General features: G+C 45.8%; 1 protein-coding gene across 1 annotated transcript in view; it reads left to right on the top strand.

The window, feature by feature from the left end:
- Window positions 1-3,876: 3,876 nt before the first annotated feature.
- The window catches only part of LOC140693983 (uncharacterized), a 72,227-nt gene continuing 58,031 nt past the window's right edge, over window positions 3,877-18,072 (top strand). The window contains exons 1-4 of the mRNA XM_072957483.1: window positions 3,877-4,147; window positions 6,544-6,824; window positions 7,277-7,416; window positions 11,855-12,073. Coding sequence (XP_072813584.1) covers window positions 6,574-6,824; window positions 7,277-7,416; window positions 11,855-12,073 — 610 coding nt within the window. The 5' untranslated portion in view covers window positions 3,877-4,147; window positions 6,544-6,573. The remainder of the gene's footprint in view (window positions 4,148-6,543; window positions 6,825-7,276; window positions 7,417-11,854; window positions 12,074-18,072) is intronic.

Here is an 18,072-nt window from a genome sequence, read left to right on the forward strand (position 1 = left end):
GTCTGTATAAGTCTTGGTTTAGTTCTGAACATTCTATTGTGTTCCATTATTCTATTTTCCTGTTTTACACCAACACCCTAATTTCTGATTACTGTAGCTTTATAAAAAAAAAGTTTGAAAATCAGATAGTGCAAGTCTTCCAACATTGTTTTTCTTGTTCAAAGTTGTTTTGGATTTTTGGGATCCTTTGAATTTTTATATGAATTATAGAATAAGTTTTTAAATTCCTTACATCCTGTTCTGCCAAAATTCCACCCATGTCTTTGGCCGTCTCCAGAGCCACATTTTCTGAAGAAGTCTCTCTAGATCCCAGGTGAAAGGAATTTCCCTTTCGTCTGTGCTCAAATCACATTTGATATTATTTGATTCCATTTAATCATATTTGCCTGTATGTACTTGTCTGATCTTTCCAGCCATTTAGTAAATCTCAAAAGATTAGGAATCTTGACTTGGTTCCCTCTGTGTGCTGAGAAACTAGTTCTATGCTTTGCAGGAGTGAGCCCTGCAGTAAGAGGTATCTGCAGCACACATCTAGCTCATTGCTTGAATATTGTCAAGGAATTCTGCAGATTTAGAATTGTTTATTGATTGTTGTCTCCAAGACGGCTCAGTCTTTTTTATTTCTATTGCTACTGCTGCAGTTTCAAAGAACAATGGGCTAGTTATTTTGCAAATATCAAATCATACTCTAATTGTGTTGTCACGCAAATTATGTGCTGCTGTGTCTTAACAACCTGCTTAGTGTTCACAGGCTCCTTCACTCATGGAAAATTTGGGAGAATGTCATATCCTTAGAGATAGCAATGCTGTCTTTGGCGACCTGAGCAGCAGTATCTGAATTCACTCCTGCTATTTTTCCAGTGTCCCCTCTAGACCTCCTCCAGCCCTCCATGGGGGGCCCTGCAGTTCTGCCCTAGAAAAGCCTGTTGCTTCTCAGGAAGACTTCCCTATGAAACATAATCATGTCCTTCTTGTGGGGACATTCAGTCCAGAGACCTGAAAGCAGGGGAAAATGTTCAGCCTGCTTTTGGTAGAACCTAAATTCTTCCATACTTGTTAGAAGCAATTTCAATGAGGAAACTGTTTTGGCATCTAACAAATCAGCATAAATGACTGATGAGGAAGATCAGCTTCCCCATCCCACTCAGTCGTCATGTTGATGTGACACACACATTGGCAAACATTTTCCCCTGTGAGCAACGTAAAGTTCAAGACGTTATGAATGGCTTTTTATTTTTATTTCTTAGTCTTTCCACATTCACTGTGTCTCGTGAGATTATATGAATCCTGCTTATTTTCAGCCCAGCACTAAACTTTTTAAAAGGATCACGTGTTTAAAAGGCTAGTGGACAATTTTTTAGAAGACAGAAATCCTTAGATTTTGGTCCCAGAGTTGAATCTTGGTTAGTGGTGAATGAAAATTCCCGTTAAAATTTTAAATTCAGTGATATAAAGTCTTAAAAATAGTTAAATATTAGTCAATTTCATTAAACACTATAAGAGTTATTTACCTTTAAGCCTGTTTCTGGGGCAATTTTGCAATGATTCCCTCCCTTTATCGATTCCCTCTTTATCAGAATCCTTGAGAGGCCCCTGTCATCATTGTCAGTATCATCATTATCATCATGGAACTGATTCTTCTGGAAGATTCTAGGAAAATAAAGAGATGGACGGGATTATGTGTAGGTCAGTGTGTGCATGTACAATAAGAACAGCTGTCAGGCATTAGATGCAAGATACCCATTTCATTTAGGGGAGAATGTGGTCATGAAATCCTGATGTGGTGAATGAAGGAAGCGGTGGGAACAGGATAGTCAATGCAAAGGAGGAGGAAGTGAGTGAGTTGGAGAGCATAGATCCTTGGTTAGTTGATCAGCACATTGGTAAGAATGAGGGGAGTGTGATGGCAGAATCATGTCCCTCCCCGGCCACAGGGTAGCCACCTGTGACATGTTACTGTACATGGCAAAAGGGATGACAGATATTTTAGGATTAAAAATCTTAGAGGATTTCTGTCTCCTAAATTGTCTATTAGTTAGCCTTTAAACCCATGATACATTATTATAGATTAGTGCAGGGGCACAAATAAAAAGGATTCATATAATCTCACCAGACAAACTGAATGTAGAAAGGATAAGGAAGAAAAACAAAAAGTCACTTATAAGTGCCTGGAACCATAAATTGCTCATGAGGAAATGTTACACAAGGTGAATGTCACAGCCACATACATACTGCCTGAGTGGGATGGGACAAGGGGATCCTGAGATGAGACAATAGGGTGAGTAGTCTGGATTGTCCAGGTGGGCTGAATGTAATCACAGGGGTCCTTAAATTGGAGGATATTTCCCAGCTGAGTTTAAAATCAGAGGGAGGTGTAGCGATGGAGCAATGTTCAGAAAGGCTGCTGACCATGAAAATGGAGGAAGTTGAGGGGCACAAGCTAAGGAAGGTGGGTGACCTCTGTAAACTGGAAAAAAAAAAAGGAAACATTCTCTTCTAGACCCTCTAGAAGGAAGGAACCCTGCTGGTATCTTGAATTTATCCCAATGAGAACTGTGTTGGATCTCTGACATCCACAGCCATAAGCTGATAAGTCTGTGCTGGTTTAAGCTATTAAGCTTAATGGAATTTGTTACAGTGGTAATAGGAAAATAACATAGTGAGCGGTAGTGTAAGGGATTAAAGGTCTAGGATGGGGTGTGGAGAGAATTCTGACATTTACACCTAAAAAACAACCAGGTGAAGTGGGAAGGTGTTTTAAGGAAGTCCTACCTGGCAGGGCTGTCAAGCAGACTGGAGTGAGCGAATCCTTGGAGTTAGAGGAATCAATTAAACCTCTACAAGGAAAATAAGAAATAAAATGTAGCAGGGCTTCAGTGTTAGTAGATGTAGGAATGGAAATGGGCAGAGAGATATAAACATTATTTTGAAATTAGCTACAGGTTTGATGACTGCATGTTTGGGAGAGTTAGCCGATGTGTGGACTGAATGCATCCCCTCAAAATCCATATGTCGAAACCTCATCTCCCAGGTTGATGATATAAGGATGCGGGGCCTTTGGGAGGTGATTAGTAGGATAAAATGAGGTCATGAGAGTATTGCCCTCATGAATGGTATTAGTGTTCTTATACAGGGCCCCAAAGTGCTTGCTTCTCTCTCCTCTCTGGGCCATGAAGATAGTGGGAAGACAGCCATCTTCGAGCTGGCAATCCTCTCCCAGATACATTGACCTTGAAAGCCTCAGCCTCCAAACCATAAGGAATATGCTGGTTGTTTAAGCCACCCGACACACGGTAATTTGTTACAGAATCCCAGACTGACGAAGACAGTGGAGAATGCCACTGCGTTTGGCACTGATTGCCTGGAGAATGCTGAAACCCAGGGAAGTGGGCAGCACAGACGTTTACTCATTTAATCCTGCCAACACTGTAGGGGATAGAGTCTACATTTTCCTCGCTATTTAAAAGGTAAGGAAAAAGAGGCACAAATAATAACAATGACAATGACAACAACAACAACAACAGCAACAATAATTTGTCCAAGATTCACACAGAACTCCCTGGAGGGAGAGTGAGAATTAATACTTATGCAGGCTGGCCCCAGAGCCCCTGCTCATAACTACTAAGTCAGATCACCTTGCTTATTTAGATCAGTTTTTTTCAACTGTGATATGAGTGTACTGTGTCCAGTAACTTATAATTTCAAAATACCTCACTGTAAGGGAAACATTAGTTGCAGGCATTACAACCCACAGAAAGCTAGACATACAAAAATAACTTGTTAGGGCAAGATAACCAATAATGTTTTTAAATATTATACCTGCTGACCCTTTGCAATAAAGTGTTTATTTATAATTCTGTCTGGCTACAGAATAACATCATTATCCTGCATGTGGCTGGTGGCTCCCGTGTTGGACAGCACGGGTCTAGAGAATTTAAATGACTTGCCCAGCCTTGCCCAGGAAGCTCGTGGTGGGATCAGAGCTATAGTCTGGGACTGTTCCTTCCTATCCAACAATTCCCTCATGGAAGTTTAGAAGCTTCTCCTTTGGTGCCCAGCTGTCTATCCGTACTTATGACATCTTGTCAGGTGCCCCGGCCTGCTCCTGAACATCAGCCAGAACCCACTTCTGCTCTTTTTTGGCCAGGTAATACCTTCTAGCAACTTCCATTGCCTTCTTGGCATCAGTTTTTACATGGAAGGGTAGTGGCTAGAGAAGGAAATGTGTCCACATGACAGGTTTTTCATAAATATAGTAGGAGTGGTCAAGAGAAGAAAACCTCAGGAATACGAGTGGAAGCAGGTCATTTAATATACCAAATGCGTACTTTCAATGTATGTTTGTGTTTCCGAGTCCACGCTTGTTCTACTCGTGCATTATAGGCCAACACATCAGGAGACAAGGATTTGGGGCAAGAAATAGCGGCTTTAATTTGTAAAGCCAGCGGAGAAGATGGTAGACCAATGTCCTGGAGAACCATCATCCCAAGTCAGAATTCAGGCTCTTCTTATATTAAAAAGGGGAAGCGGGAATGCTTGGTTGTTGCAAACTTGGTGTATGAATTCTTTGTTGTTAGAATCCTTTGTTCTTGCAGCTCTTCACCTGGGTCAGATCCGTGTAAACCTCCAACAAGCAAATGTTATTTTCTATTCTGTATCTTGTTATCTTTATACGAATGGAAAAGTGATAATATCCTTCAAAGTCAGAGCCTTGAGAATAGGGTCTCCTGTATATTTCAGGATCTAGGCAACATTGTTTCACAAAAGGTGCAGAAACAGCAAGACTAAGCCTAGGAAACAGGGCACAGGTTTAAAGTCAAAGGAACAGATCTAATATGGAGTCAGATTTGTTCTTTCCTATTTCAGTAGTGCCATGGAGAAGGCACTGTGGGCAGCTTTCTGTAGGGTCCTGGAGGCTTTCTCTCTCAGCCTCTGTGCGCCTCTATTGAAAACCCGTCATCGCTATCTGGCCTGCTGGAAAACCAGTCCGCCTGTTTTGCCCTGAAGTTGTGTTCTGTTTATAACTCATCTCTACTCCTTGGAAAACAACTCAATAAAAACTCAGTTGGTTTCCCACCAGCCCTGAGCAGGGGTGAGGGATAGCATGTTATTATTTTATTAAAAAAATATATAAAAGAGTTTTAAAACAGCACTGGGCACATAGGAGAGAGACAATCAATGCTTCCTGGCTTAAATCGAAAATGATGACTCAGTGAGTCTATGGCTGCTGTATTTGCTGAGCTAGTTACTCCTTTGCTCCATTACACATTTATTTTAACTGAAAAAGAAATATATGCATATGGTTAAAAAAATTCAAACAGAGCAAAAAATACTCAAGTGAAAGAAGTTTTCCCTCATCCTCTGTTCTTACATGCCTCCCTGGAGATGCCAATGTTTACAATCCTTTGTGTGCTTTTCCAGATATGCTATGCAAGTTCCCACCAATGTATGTAAATTCCTTTAAAGTTTTACTTATTTTTAACTTTAAGGGATTTAAATCCTCAAGTGGCTTCTGCCACAGTAATAGAAAAGAAGAAATCTGACTCCATATTAGATCTGTTCCTTTGACTTTAACCCTGTGCTCTGTCTCCTAGGCTTCTTCTTGCTTGTAAAACAATGTTGCCTAGAGCCTAAAATATACAGGAGAGCCTATTCTGAAGGCTCTGACCTTTAAGGGTATTTAACACTTTTCCAATCATATAAAGATAACACGTTGCAGAATAGAAAATAACGTTTGTTTTGTTGGAGGTTTACAGGGATCTGACCCAGGGAGATAGCTGCAAGAACAAAGGATTCTAACAAGAAGGAATTCCTACACCAAGAAGTTTGCAAAAACCAAGCACATAGGAAAGCAGCCTGAATTGTGACTTGGGGAGATGGTTTTCCAGGACATTAGTTTGCCATCTAGGTCTACAGAAACTTGCTATTCCATGCCCCAACACTTGGTCTCCCAACTTACTGGCCTGTCCTGCACTGAGGAGAATGAATTTGGACTCAATAACACTTCTACCTACCTAGCAAGTTGGACACTGGGACTGAGGGCAGCTCTCCCACACACAGGGGCCTACGGTGAGCCCTTGATTATTCCCCGAGGTTGGGGTGTGGTTTACCCAGGAGGGATGGGGACTCTACACCAACACTCAGGCAGTCTGCTCCTTCTGGGGCTCTGACATTTTACCTCCCGCTCCCTGCCAGCCCAACATTTGGGACAGTGGAGCTAAGGCAGAGATCGTGCCTGCCTGTTTCCCAGCGTGTAAAAGGGGAATATGTACTCTTCCCAAGGTAGTTCTGAGAAACAACACCTGCGGGTGCTTGGTTCCCTGAGCAACAGTAAACCTAGCTCCTTGTGGGGGCAACGGGTATGATACCCGTAGGGTTTCTGCAGAGACCTTAGCTGGAGGGCTGGGCCAGGGACGTAAAATATGATCTGTGGGCAATGACGGGTAAGAGAAGGGTGTATAGGCAGGACTGCTGCCTCCTTCGGGGTGCCACAAGAGGTAAAACGCTTTCTCCCCATCTCTGTTACTCCCCTCCCAATTCCAGATAACTGCCTTCCCTCTGCTCCTCCTGTCCATGTGTCTCCCTCCACTTTTCCCCGCCTCCCCTCCTCCTCCCCTATTCTCCCTCCCTCGGTTCCCCTTCTCTCTCAGGACCCAGAGCGGATCGCTGGCCCTCCTGCGCATGCGCAGTTGCTGCCAGCTGGACCGCGGGTTGGAAGCTCCAGCTCCGAGCCGGGGATCGGCCCCAATGGCTTCTCAGCTCTGTCGCCCTGTAGGCCTTTGGCTACTGCCTGGGGCCGGGGCCTCTGGCTGTGGAAGTGCAAGGTGAGGGGATATCGGGAAAGGGGTGAGGCGGCTGCGGGAGGGCGGTCGGCGTGTCACAGCCCCCCAGGGCGCCAGTCAGCGTGTGTTCAGCTGGATTGCTCGGGCCAGACCCCTCTGCCCGCGCCACCTGCCCCGGCGCCCCGGCCACAGCTGTCCAGGGCCAGGTGTGCCCCTGCGCCTCTTGGCCCAGCCGGGCTCCCCTCAGTCCGCGGCTGGCGTCCGCTTCCCCTCTTCCGCCCGCGAGTCCTCCCCTCCCGGGCTTCCTCTCCTAGGCCGCCGACCCGTCCCCACCACTGGGCGGGCTGTGTCCCGGGCGGGCGGGGTCTGCACACCCGGACGGGGCGGGCGGCTTGGGCTGGGGCTGGGGCTGGCCTCCGAGCGGGGCTGCAGCCCGCACCCCCCCTTTCCCTCCCCCCTAGGGCTGCCCTCCTTTCCCTTTCACCCTCCCTCAGGACCAGCTCAGTGGCGTGTGTGCTGCTCCCCGGACTGAGAGCCTCTGGCTGTAGCGCCCAGCTTCACCTGGTGGAGTCGGGAAAAGGGAGCATCAGTGCTGAGCAAGCTTCTGTCTCCTCCCTCAGTGTTTCTGCCGCAGGTAAGTATCTTGAACACTTTCAGGTGTTATGATGGCGGTGCTTGTTGATGTCACGTGTTTTTATAGTGAGAGGGATTAACAGTGGTGAAAGCAGGGCTTGGTTCTGTTAAAAATGAGCTGAAGGCATGAAGCTGTGATATCCTCCTTCCTTCCCTCTCCAAGGGTGAAATGTGTGACAGTCAATTTTAAAAAGATAGTTACAGTCCCTAGCTAGCCCAGCCCAGCTAGTGTGTGTTAACAGGAACAGCATCACCAGAGGCCTTGGAGACCCAGGGATATTGCAGTCCTAAAGAACTCCTGGCACAGTTTGGTTTGTATTGGTTTTTTGTTTTTCTTAAATTGTGGGACAGACTAGTGGTATAAAAAGAAAAATATTTGTCAAGAAATATTTTTTCATATAACAGCGTTATTGTGATATAGTTCACACACCATGAAGTACATCCATTTAAATGGTAAAATTCAGCAGCTTTTAGCATATTCACAGTTGTGCAACCATTATTATTCCAGAACGTTTTTATCACTTCAGAAAGAGCAGTGGAAATTAATGACCTATCCACCCCTCCCCAGTGGTGGTTCTAAAGAAATTTCTTGGCTAATCTTGACCATAAATTCACTTGTTACATTCCAAGAAAAATCTGGTAGGAATTCTAATCAGAATTGCAATGAATCTGTCTATCAAAACAGGAAGAATTAACGTCTTTATGGCACAAACTTCTTCTACCCATGAATATATTTCGGACCCTATATTTTCCTCTGTCCAGAGCCTGGCCCATGGGAAGTCCTCACTACTTGTTGGGCTTGTGAATGATGAGATTCTATACATCGTTAGTTGCAGCTGTAGCCTTTCACAGAAGAGAAAAGAAACCTCAGTGAAGCAAGTGACTCTCTGATGGTCAGAAAGAGTGACAGCCATTGCTGGAGTGATCCAGTGGACTTGGTGTTTACAACCAGAATTCTCCACCACCTACAGCTAAGGGGATTAGAGTGTTCTTTTATTTTTTCTTAATGGCGTTGCTTTTATTTTTACTTATTTTTTAAATTATTTTTTATTTAAGTGTAGTCAATTTACAATGTTAGTTTCAGGTGTACAGCAGAGATTCAGTTATAAACATATGCATATGTATATACATATGTTTTAGATTGTTTTTAGTATAACTCATTACAAGAAATTGAATATAGTTCCCTGTGTTATATAGCAGGTCCTTGTCATTTATTTTATATTTACTAATTTGTATCTGTTAATCCCTCCTTTCCTGCCTGCTAAATACAGTTTGCTTTCTATGTCCATGAGTCCATTTATAGGAGCACCATTTTTCCTAGTAATATATGCTCTTTGGCTGCTTTCAGTTTCAGTAATTCCATCTTATCTGTGGGCGCTTTTCTTCTGGTTGCCTTTATGTGGTTTGCACACGTGGTAATAGAGATCTTTATTTGGGAGAACTCCAGGTCTCGTGTAGTCCCTGGTACAGAATGCCCACTGAATTGATGATTGAACTGGGAAAAAAGCACAGTAAATGCTGGAATTTCCACTATGGTTGAGAATTCCAGGTTTCAATAACCTGTTTAGACAACCTTACTATTGGCTGCACCCATACTGGGTAATTTGGTGGAAATTCATGGTATGGTGGTGTAGAGACGGGACCTTATATTCTTCTTCTCTTTCTATTTTCTAACACTCATTTTCCTGGGCCTTCCAGATCCTCCCCCAGAAGTGCCCAGGGCTGGCTTAGTGCTGCACTGAGGCAATATTTGTTAATAACGCCCTTTCCTCTTCTCCTCTGAGCCTCCGTTTCTTTCTGTGCACAATGAGCGCTTAGACTAGATAAATACTTTTCAGTTTCTTTTAAAGCCATGTTTCCTTTGAGAAACAGAAAATGCAAATATCTCCTCTCAACCCAACCCTTTAGATTTTGGTATGTCCTCCAAGGAGTGACATAGCTCTTTGTGAAAAATTGATGTGATTTTGATTGCAGGTGACACAGAAAAGACTCTTCAGAGATTTATTGCAGGGAGAGGGCAGGAAAGAGGCAGTATGTGACACTTTCTAGTGTGAGCAACGGAGCAGGGACTTGGATTTAAATACGGTGTCTGACGTGGCCTCTCTCTAATCTTGTAGAATGTGATAAACTTCTCTGCCTCAGTTTCTTGATGTGTCAAGTTGGGGTGATAATATTTTAAGGCTTCTGTGAAACATTATACAAATAAGACATTTGTGTCTCGGTAGAAACAAGATCTGCTAGGGATTCAGGGATTTGTTTAAAAAAAATTCTTGTCCATAGCACTCTGTCTGTGTGTATTTAGAAGTTCCTGGAGGGTGAGGGTGAGTCTAAAGTCCATTGTGGGACAGGTGGCCCATATTTCTCCGTGTCCCAGTTTTCCCCCTACTCCCCAGTCCTCTTCCTCAGTCCAGGATGAAGTTCCCTAGTAGATTTACACAGAGGTCTTGTGGAAATGGCTTTTCATTTTATTGTTTCACCAAGAAGGGCTGCCATCATGATCTCTGTGGTCAGGTTTTGAAGGGCTGCCATCATGATATCTGGTAAGAATTCTATGCAATTTGGAGTTCCAATTTAATGAAAAGAAAAAAATTACAAATAGAAAATTAGAACAAGGGTGGTGACAGGGGCTCTTTTAAGTGGACACCATTAGCTTTGTTAGCTTCAGGTGCTGTGGCCTGTTGCCACGAGGACCCATCCTCTTGCTCTGAAGTTGGAGGGACTAGTGGGCTCAGTGGGAATGTTAACTGAGTGTATCTCATGGGCTGGGCATTGTCCTATTTGTACTGTGTGTTCCTTATTTGAGACAGTGAGCTCACCTAACTTCGATAACCTCTTTAAAATATTAGACTTTTAATTTTGAGATGTAATGTAGATTCCCATGTGGTAGTAAGAGATTATATGGAGAGGGCCTATGGACCCTTTGCCCAGTTTTCTTAATGGTTCCATCATGCAGTGTTGGGGTACAATTCATTACTGACTCACTAACAATTTGAGGTTTGTGTTATTGCCCTTATTTCTATTCACGATTAAACTGGGGCTTCGTGAAGCACGCAGGCCTGTCCAGGTCACCCACATTGTTAATGCAGAGTCGGGTGAACGTGGGCTTGGGATTTCCAGGCAGTACCATTATGATGGTTTGTGGCAGGGAGCAGCATTCACTTTGCTTGTTTATTCATTCATTCAACAAACATTTATTGAGTAAACTCTGTGGGTCAGATGCTTTCATAGAGTTATCTGATTCTTCAGCAGTACTGAGAATCAGGTAATGTTTATATTTTTTAATCTGAGAAAATTAGCTCTGAGAGGTTATAACCTCCCCAAAGGAAGTATAACTCATAAAGGAGGGATAGAACATGTGTACAGTCACCTCCTTTTATGCAGGTGGTACCCTATGCATTTTACATTTTCAAACATCCGTAATCCAGATATATTCTTGTAAGGCAAGGCTTTTTTTTTAATTGAAGTATAGTCAAGTTTACAATGTTGTGTCAATTGCAAGGTGTTTTTTGACTTTTGAATTAAAAAATACTTTTTCAGGAGGGAAATTAGGTGTATTTATTTGTTTGATTTTTTAAAATGAGGTACTGGGGTTTGAACCCAGGACCTCGTACATGCTAAGCATGTGCTCCACCAATGAACAGTACCCTCTACCCCAAGGCAAGTTTTCTTATCCATTATTATGAAGCTTAGGAGTTCAAATAAATTGAATAGGAATCCAGATCTTTTGATCCTACTGTGGTCCTTCTCTTTATATTCTGCTGAAGGGGGTTGGGGAAGCATTTCCTTTGTTCATTTCTTTATTCAGCATTTTTGAGCAGTGACTTTGCATCAGGGCCTTGCTAGGTGCTTGGAAATAGAAAATAAGAAATGACCTTTCTCTGCAGAGGCAGGAAGCCTAGACCAAAAGCTGGGTAATGTGATCCGAGCTACAGTAGCCATATGCAGACTCTGAGGACAAACTGTACCCTTGGATTTGCTTTGGCTTCCCTTGTCTTCTGGCTGGTACACACCAGGTCACCGCAACCCAGATGGGCCCGTAGCACACAGCAGAGAATGTACCTCGATCTCCTCTCCCCTCTCGGCAGGGCCTGCAACATGAGCATCCCTGACTACGTGCAGTGTGCTGAGGACCACCAGACTCGTCCCGTTGTGGTCCAATCCATAGAGATCATCTCAGAGGAGAATTTCTTTTGCATCTATCAGCTACTCACCTCGGTTAGCCATATCAGCCCTTGTGGCTCCCAGTGGACACTCTGTATCCACTACAGGCACCGCTATGTGCCCGAGAATCGGTGGAGCGTCTTCCAGAAACACCCCAAGGTCGTGGGCCTTGTCACCATTACCGAATGTCTCTCTGCCAAGGCCTTCGAGAAGCTCCACATGCAGAGGAGCTGTATGGTGCATCGCTTAATGACTCTCAGCTTTTTGTCTTTGTGCAGCATGGGGAGGTAGCCGAGCAGACACGCACCGACGTTGCCTTCAATCTAAGAGTACTGCAGGGTGGTGGAGAAGAGGATCGAGGACTTCACTGAGTCACTCTTCATCTTGCTCAAGTCCAAGTGGCTGGATGGTGGCCCCAAGAATTCTGGGGACAAGATCCCCCTCCCCTGCATCCCGTTTGAGAAGGAGGACTTCATGGGACTGGACACAGACAGCAGGTAAGTTTACCTGGAAGCCAGTCCACCTTGGCTGTGTGCTGGATTGCTTCCCTACATCCAGAAAGGGATCAGCAAGGAAGAAGTCAATCTTGTAGCCAAGGGGGGAGGGAGGTGCAGCCCGCCGGTTTCCAGACATTTCAAAGTGAATCCGCCTTTATTTCAGAGAGATCCTTTTAGGGTTAGTGTGGACACTTACTCCCGCTTTACAGCCAGGAACATGGTGGGACCCTTGGAGTTGCTGTCCAATAAAGTAGCCAAAGCCACTGATGCTAGGAGCACTGGGGAGGAGGCTGGACTCAGCTGAGATGTACTGTAGGTCAAATGCACATCAGACGCTGAGGCTTGTCTAGTAAAAGTACATAAACTATCTCTCTACTTCCTATATTGATTACATGTCAAAATAATAGTATTTTACATACAGTAGATTAAGTAAGATCTGTTCTTAAAATCACATTCTAGTATTTGTTTTTTGTTTGTTGGTTTGTTTCTTTGTTTCAAATTTTAAACGTGGCAACTGGGAAACTTTCTTTACATGGCTCTCATTTCATTTCTGTTGGGCAGCCTGTCCTGGTACATGCTCATCCCTTTGCTTATAGATGAGATGCTGAGCCCCGAGAGGCAGAACGAGGCGCTGGTTGAGCTGCGGCTGGAGCCGCTGTCACCTGCCTCCCAGGCCCAGCACCTTTTCAGCTCAGGCCGTCTCTTCCTGCCCGACAGCCACCATGCCAAGTTAGGACATCAGAAACACCGCCAGGGACTTCCTAATGAACTCCTTATGCAGGGAAAGGCGTATCACGGTGTATGGGACAGAGCAGGGAAATGTTCATTCCCACTTTGTCCCTGTGATTAAGTCAATGGCCCCACTTTGCCTCGGAAGTACAGATGAGCTCTTCTGGGCTGCCTACCCCCCACCTTCTGCTCTGTTTCCCCGTATATCTATCATGTTTTCCCTCGGGCTGAAGAGGGTGAGATGCCTTTGCCGAGACGTGGTCCCCCTTTGCTGGGGTGAGTGAGGGAAGCTGTGTCCCCCCGGCCTACGGCCTCGGTCCTTGAGTCTGGAGAGGGCTCATGGTGGTCCCACAGGTGGCGGTCAGAAGACCTGGCATGTGCTACCGGGCCCGCTTTGGAGGTGGTGCTCTGTGATTCTTGAACTTACCTAAGATCAGATCCTACTTTCTGGTTGTTGGTAAGTTGGAGGAGAAGATGCTAGGGAATTAATAAAAAGAATGTCTAGACCAGCCCTGTGAGTGAGAAGCACAGGGGACACTAGTCCCACCTGCGAGAGCCCACCTAGCAGGCTCTGGATGAATTTTCTGTTCCTCCCCAGAAATACCTCTATGGCTTAAGGAAGAGGAGAGGCATGTCGTGGCCATGATCTGTACTTGTCCTCACAGGGCCCTGTGATCTACATGCCCGCACTCCCCATCTGCTTCTTGGAGATGAGCTGGCATGTTTAGGAGCCTGGGCACTGCTGAGGGCATAGCTCCCAGCACCGTGCTACACAGAGTCTCGCTCCGTTCACCTCATCTGTCAACTCCTGCTGAGGCCCCAGACATTAGTCAAGTAGGTGCATCAGCGAAACCTAAGCAGGGACCACCTTCTCCCCCTGGACAGACTGGTGAGTGAGCAGTGGAAGCCTGGAGCCCTGCCCCAGCCCCCACGCCAGTGCCACTTCTTTTGTCATAGGAGGCACTGGTGACATTTTTGCTCAACAAATGCTTGTCTCTGAGTCTGCAGACCCACCAGAGAATGCCAGCTTGTTTTTGCCTTTTGAAGTCTGCCCTTGGGACTTGGCGGAGTAGCCGGATGTGTACTTAGCCCACAGTGGTTCAGCGCATTAAACCTGCCTCCTTGTGGGTCTGTCTATTCTGGTACCATAAGGGCTCAGCCAGCATCTGAACGTCATTGAGATAACGCGGCCAGTGAGCTCGGGTCAAGCACATTCTCCTCCAGTCACTTTTACTCCATTGTTTCTTTTACTATTCCACAGTCATTAATTTTTTAAACAATGCTTTGGTGCAGGAGCAGAGCCTCATTCTCTCCTACTACTCTTGGTGGAAGTGAGTAAAACGGTTCAGACTGAAATGCGACAATAATTTGTAGCTCAAAAGCTGCCTAGTCGCTTGTAGGTCGAATTTTGGTTAGGGGAGCTGAACACGTTGTGGTCCCCCGGCAGCGCCGCTCCCCTCAGGCCCCTGCTTTCCCTTGAGCAGGAGGTGAGGTTGGGCCTCACCATCCCCGCGTCCCTGGCCTCACACACTCACATAAATTCTTGTACATGCAGTCAAAATTATTTTTGTTCTTGTGTGATTCTAATTTTCTCTTGTTCCTCTTTTCCTTTTTCTTTACTCCTTTTTCACTTGTACTGCCCAGTGAGCATGTTGTTGCTTCTGAAAATGTGGGCTGTGCACACCCTGCATTGGAAATAGCCAGATTGCCCTCCGTACAGTCTCCATCGCTTTAAAAAGCAACAACTTAACAGCTGTTTTGATCCATCTATTATCTTAGTCATTTTTTATTTTCTAATTTTTTGGAATATTTGCTTTGTTAGCTCATCACCCACTGGTGTTTGATACCTGTTGAAATCCTTGCTTTTGAGGAACATGTTTGGTCCTCCTTTTATTTGATGACAAATGCGCCCTTATTAAATTTGTTTCATTGTTTTGAAGAAGTAAGATGTGAATTGATTTAGTCGGCTGCTCAGGGATTCTTTTCATGGAGTATTTAAACTTGTAAGGTCAAACTCTGCAGCATTTTGCTCGATTCCTGCTTTTACACAAACGTGCTCAGCACGCGGTTCCTGGCTGTCGCTGTGTGACGTGCGTGACGTCGCTTCCTGGCCGGCGGTCACTGGTGAGGATGTGGCCGCCACGGAGGTGACAGCTGCAGGGGACGCTGTTGGAGGAAGAGGTCACCGTTTGGTTCTTTAATTTTTTTTTTTTTTGCATTCAACTTCCCCGTGCCATTTACTTTACTTTGCCTTCATAAATGGGCAGAATTGGGTCTAAAATCCATGCCACTATTTTTTCCCTTTACGAGGCTGGTTTTTCTGAGTATCAGGACAACATGGCCTTCTCCTAAGTAGCTGGCTTACCTGGATCTGTTGGGCAAAGGGACTGCTAAAAGGGCCGTAGCTTCCTCTCTGCTCCAGCCAGTGGGCATTCAGAGCTGGGTCTGTGGTTTGCCTCAGCAGCCGTGCAGACCTTCCTGCCTCGGCCTTTACTTTTAACCCATGTTGGCAGTAAAGAGCTGAATCCGTTTCTGTTGCAGCTGACGCCCACCACGTGGGCCCCCTAACGTGTCGTTAGTTTGTGGTAGTCAGTCCCCAACACCCCAGTCAACAATGAAGGAAGATGATTTGTCCAACCCAGGACCTTGGATTCTCAACCCTACCCTGGTTCATCTCACCTGGTGGAATTGTTTGGCCACCACCATCATGCTGACCATGAGGCCTTGTTTCTCCTTTCATGCTCTGGTCCAAATGTGGACACTTCATTTTTCACTGAATTTGTCTCGCTTGAGACAGGCCAGAATATCTGAATGAGTCCATCACATTCTGGGTGGGGAACAGAACAGAAGTAAGTGTCGCAAGTAGATGGAGTCTAGGCTGTCCGGGTTGGCAAATGCAGGCTGGGATCTGTGATGGCTGGGCTGTACACTGGACACAGGCCTTTCCCATGGCTCCTGAGAGCCCATGAGTTGAAGTGATAACAGCCTTGCGTGGGTTCCCCCATCCTCATCTGCTCATTGGCAAGTGTGTCTGCTAATTAGGAGCTCCCCCAGACCTCGGGCCCTTCAAAGCTCAGACCATGGGAGAACCTTGAGTCCCTTCTCCTGGGCCTCCTGTGTGAGAATCCACTGCCTTCTGAGGTGACCAGCGGCAGGAGATGCCTCCCCATCCAGGGAGCACCCTACGGAGGACTGTTAGTGCACCATGCTGTGAGCTTGTGTGTTTCCGGCCATGGTCCCTACAGAACTACACTTGAGATGGGCTTATTGATGGAGATAACAGGACTGATTCCAGGGCAGGGCCTGGGGGAGGGAACAGTGGAAATTGAATGTGACCTCAGACACCTCGGTGGGTGCTGGGGCTGTTACTAAAATGGGGAGTCTGGGAGATACCTGACAGGAATGGAATTCCAGAGTAAATGGTGGACATGAGGCATTTTTAAGATGCCATTTGTCATCCAAATTAGGACTTCAAAGAGGCACTCGGGTCGATGAGCCTGGGGCTCAGGTGAAGGAGCCGGACTAGAGATACACGTTGGGAGTCGTCATTCTTAGCTGGTGTTCACAGCCTTGCATGTGAATTAGATCATCTCGAGAGCTGCAGACTGAGACTGAGGGGGGCAGGGCTGTGTCTTGGTTGGAGGAAAGCCCAGACCATACAGCTGTGGTGTGTCAGTCAGTGGCGTTTGCCATTTTCAAAGCAATGCCAGTTATCCTTAAGGGGCCAGGGGCTGGGCAGGGCCAGCCAGGAAGAAATCTGAAGGGAGGGTCGTGGCCACGTGTGCGTCTTGGGAAGGTGCAGAGGCTGCAGGGTACGGGAGGGTAGACTCCTCAGAAGCTAGAGTTGCAGTGAGGAGTGGGGAGAAGTTAGTCACAATCACCTGTGAGGGAGGGAGGGAGGCCTAGGGAGCCCCACCTTACCGGACTCGCTTTCCCATGAACAGAAGGCAGTCAGACAGAGGATCTGAGGTGAGAAGGGATGGGCACTGGGAGGGGAGCCAACCTGGAGAATGGTGCTTGCAAAATTCTGGAATAGTCTCCCTGAAAAATAGAGTTAAAAATACCCAGACTCTTAAGAACATTGTTAGTGACTTGGGAGGAGGCAGTTGTTTTTCTGGCCTCCTAAGGGTAAGGCATGTATCCAGGGATACACAGAAGATACGGGCAGTCTGTTCCGGGGGCTTGATCGTTACCGAGGGAACAGTGCAAGTTTAAAAGGGGAGAAGGGCAGCGGAGGGAAACTAGCCAGGCCCCGTGTCAGGTACCAGTCGGCCGCCCTACTTGCGTGTTTCATTCACATCCATGCCTCCCAGGTGGGCGGCGGCAGCCCCCTTTTGGGGATTGGGAAGCCTTCTCAGAGGGGTTAAAGAATTGGTCCATTTAGCGACTAGTAAATGCTGTAGCAGGATTCAAGCAGGGCCTTGTCAGAATTCAAGGGCATGTTCTCTCTACTGTTTCCAGTACTTCCCTGTTATACCTGGAATGGTGAAGTGGGTCAGTTTTGGAGCCTTTCAGAAAAAGTATGATTTAAGCGCCTCTGGACTGTTTCACAAAGCTCAGCATTCTTTGATGGTTCTGAAGCACGCAGTGATTTTCGTCCCAGAGAGGTAACGTCTAACTCCTTTGATGATGACGTGGTTGCAAATGGTGTACAGGTGCAAAACCAGACTTTGCAGCTTCTGAAGGGAAACTCTCCAGTTCTCCCTTGGTCGGCTTTCTTCCACGGGATGTAACTGTGCTGCAGCGTAGGCCTGAGCTTTCCATATGGAGTGAGAGTTTAATATCCGATGTTAGCATAAAACGGTCAGATGAAGAAAATCGAAGTTGACAATTTATTTTTGGGTTTCATTAGTCAAGATATACTATCAGTTAATGGCCCATATAGCAAATGAAATTGAGTACAGGACATTGCATTTCTTACTTTCTATTTAGAGTTCTCTTACAGAATAATGTTGCCTGCTTTGGAACATCAGCTCCACCACTCACGGCACCTATCAGTGTGTTGGTGTGATTGCATTTACAGAGTGAATGTAATCTGGGCTTCCTCAGCCCCAAACACTTCAGTGCAGAATCACGGGCTGTAGACGTCTGTTAGTCACGCAAATACTTCTAAAATTATATGATTCCAGAAAAGAAAGAAGAGAGAGAGAGAGATTGCCTTTATCAAATTTCCTTTCAGTTCTAAATGAAAACTGTTGTTGAGCAGCTCTGGTTTCCTTTGGATAAGAATATATACATTTCTTTGCATGTAACCTGGGTTTTGGGCTAGA

Source organism: Vicugna pacos, unplaced genomic scaffold (genome assembly GCF_048564905.1).
Source record: "Vicugna pacos unplaced genomic scaffold, VicPac4 scaffold_20, whole genome shotgun sequence".
In the NCBI taxonomy this organism is placed as follows: Eukaryota; Metazoa; Chordata; class Mammalia; order Artiodactyla; family Camelidae; genus Vicugna; species Vicugna pacos.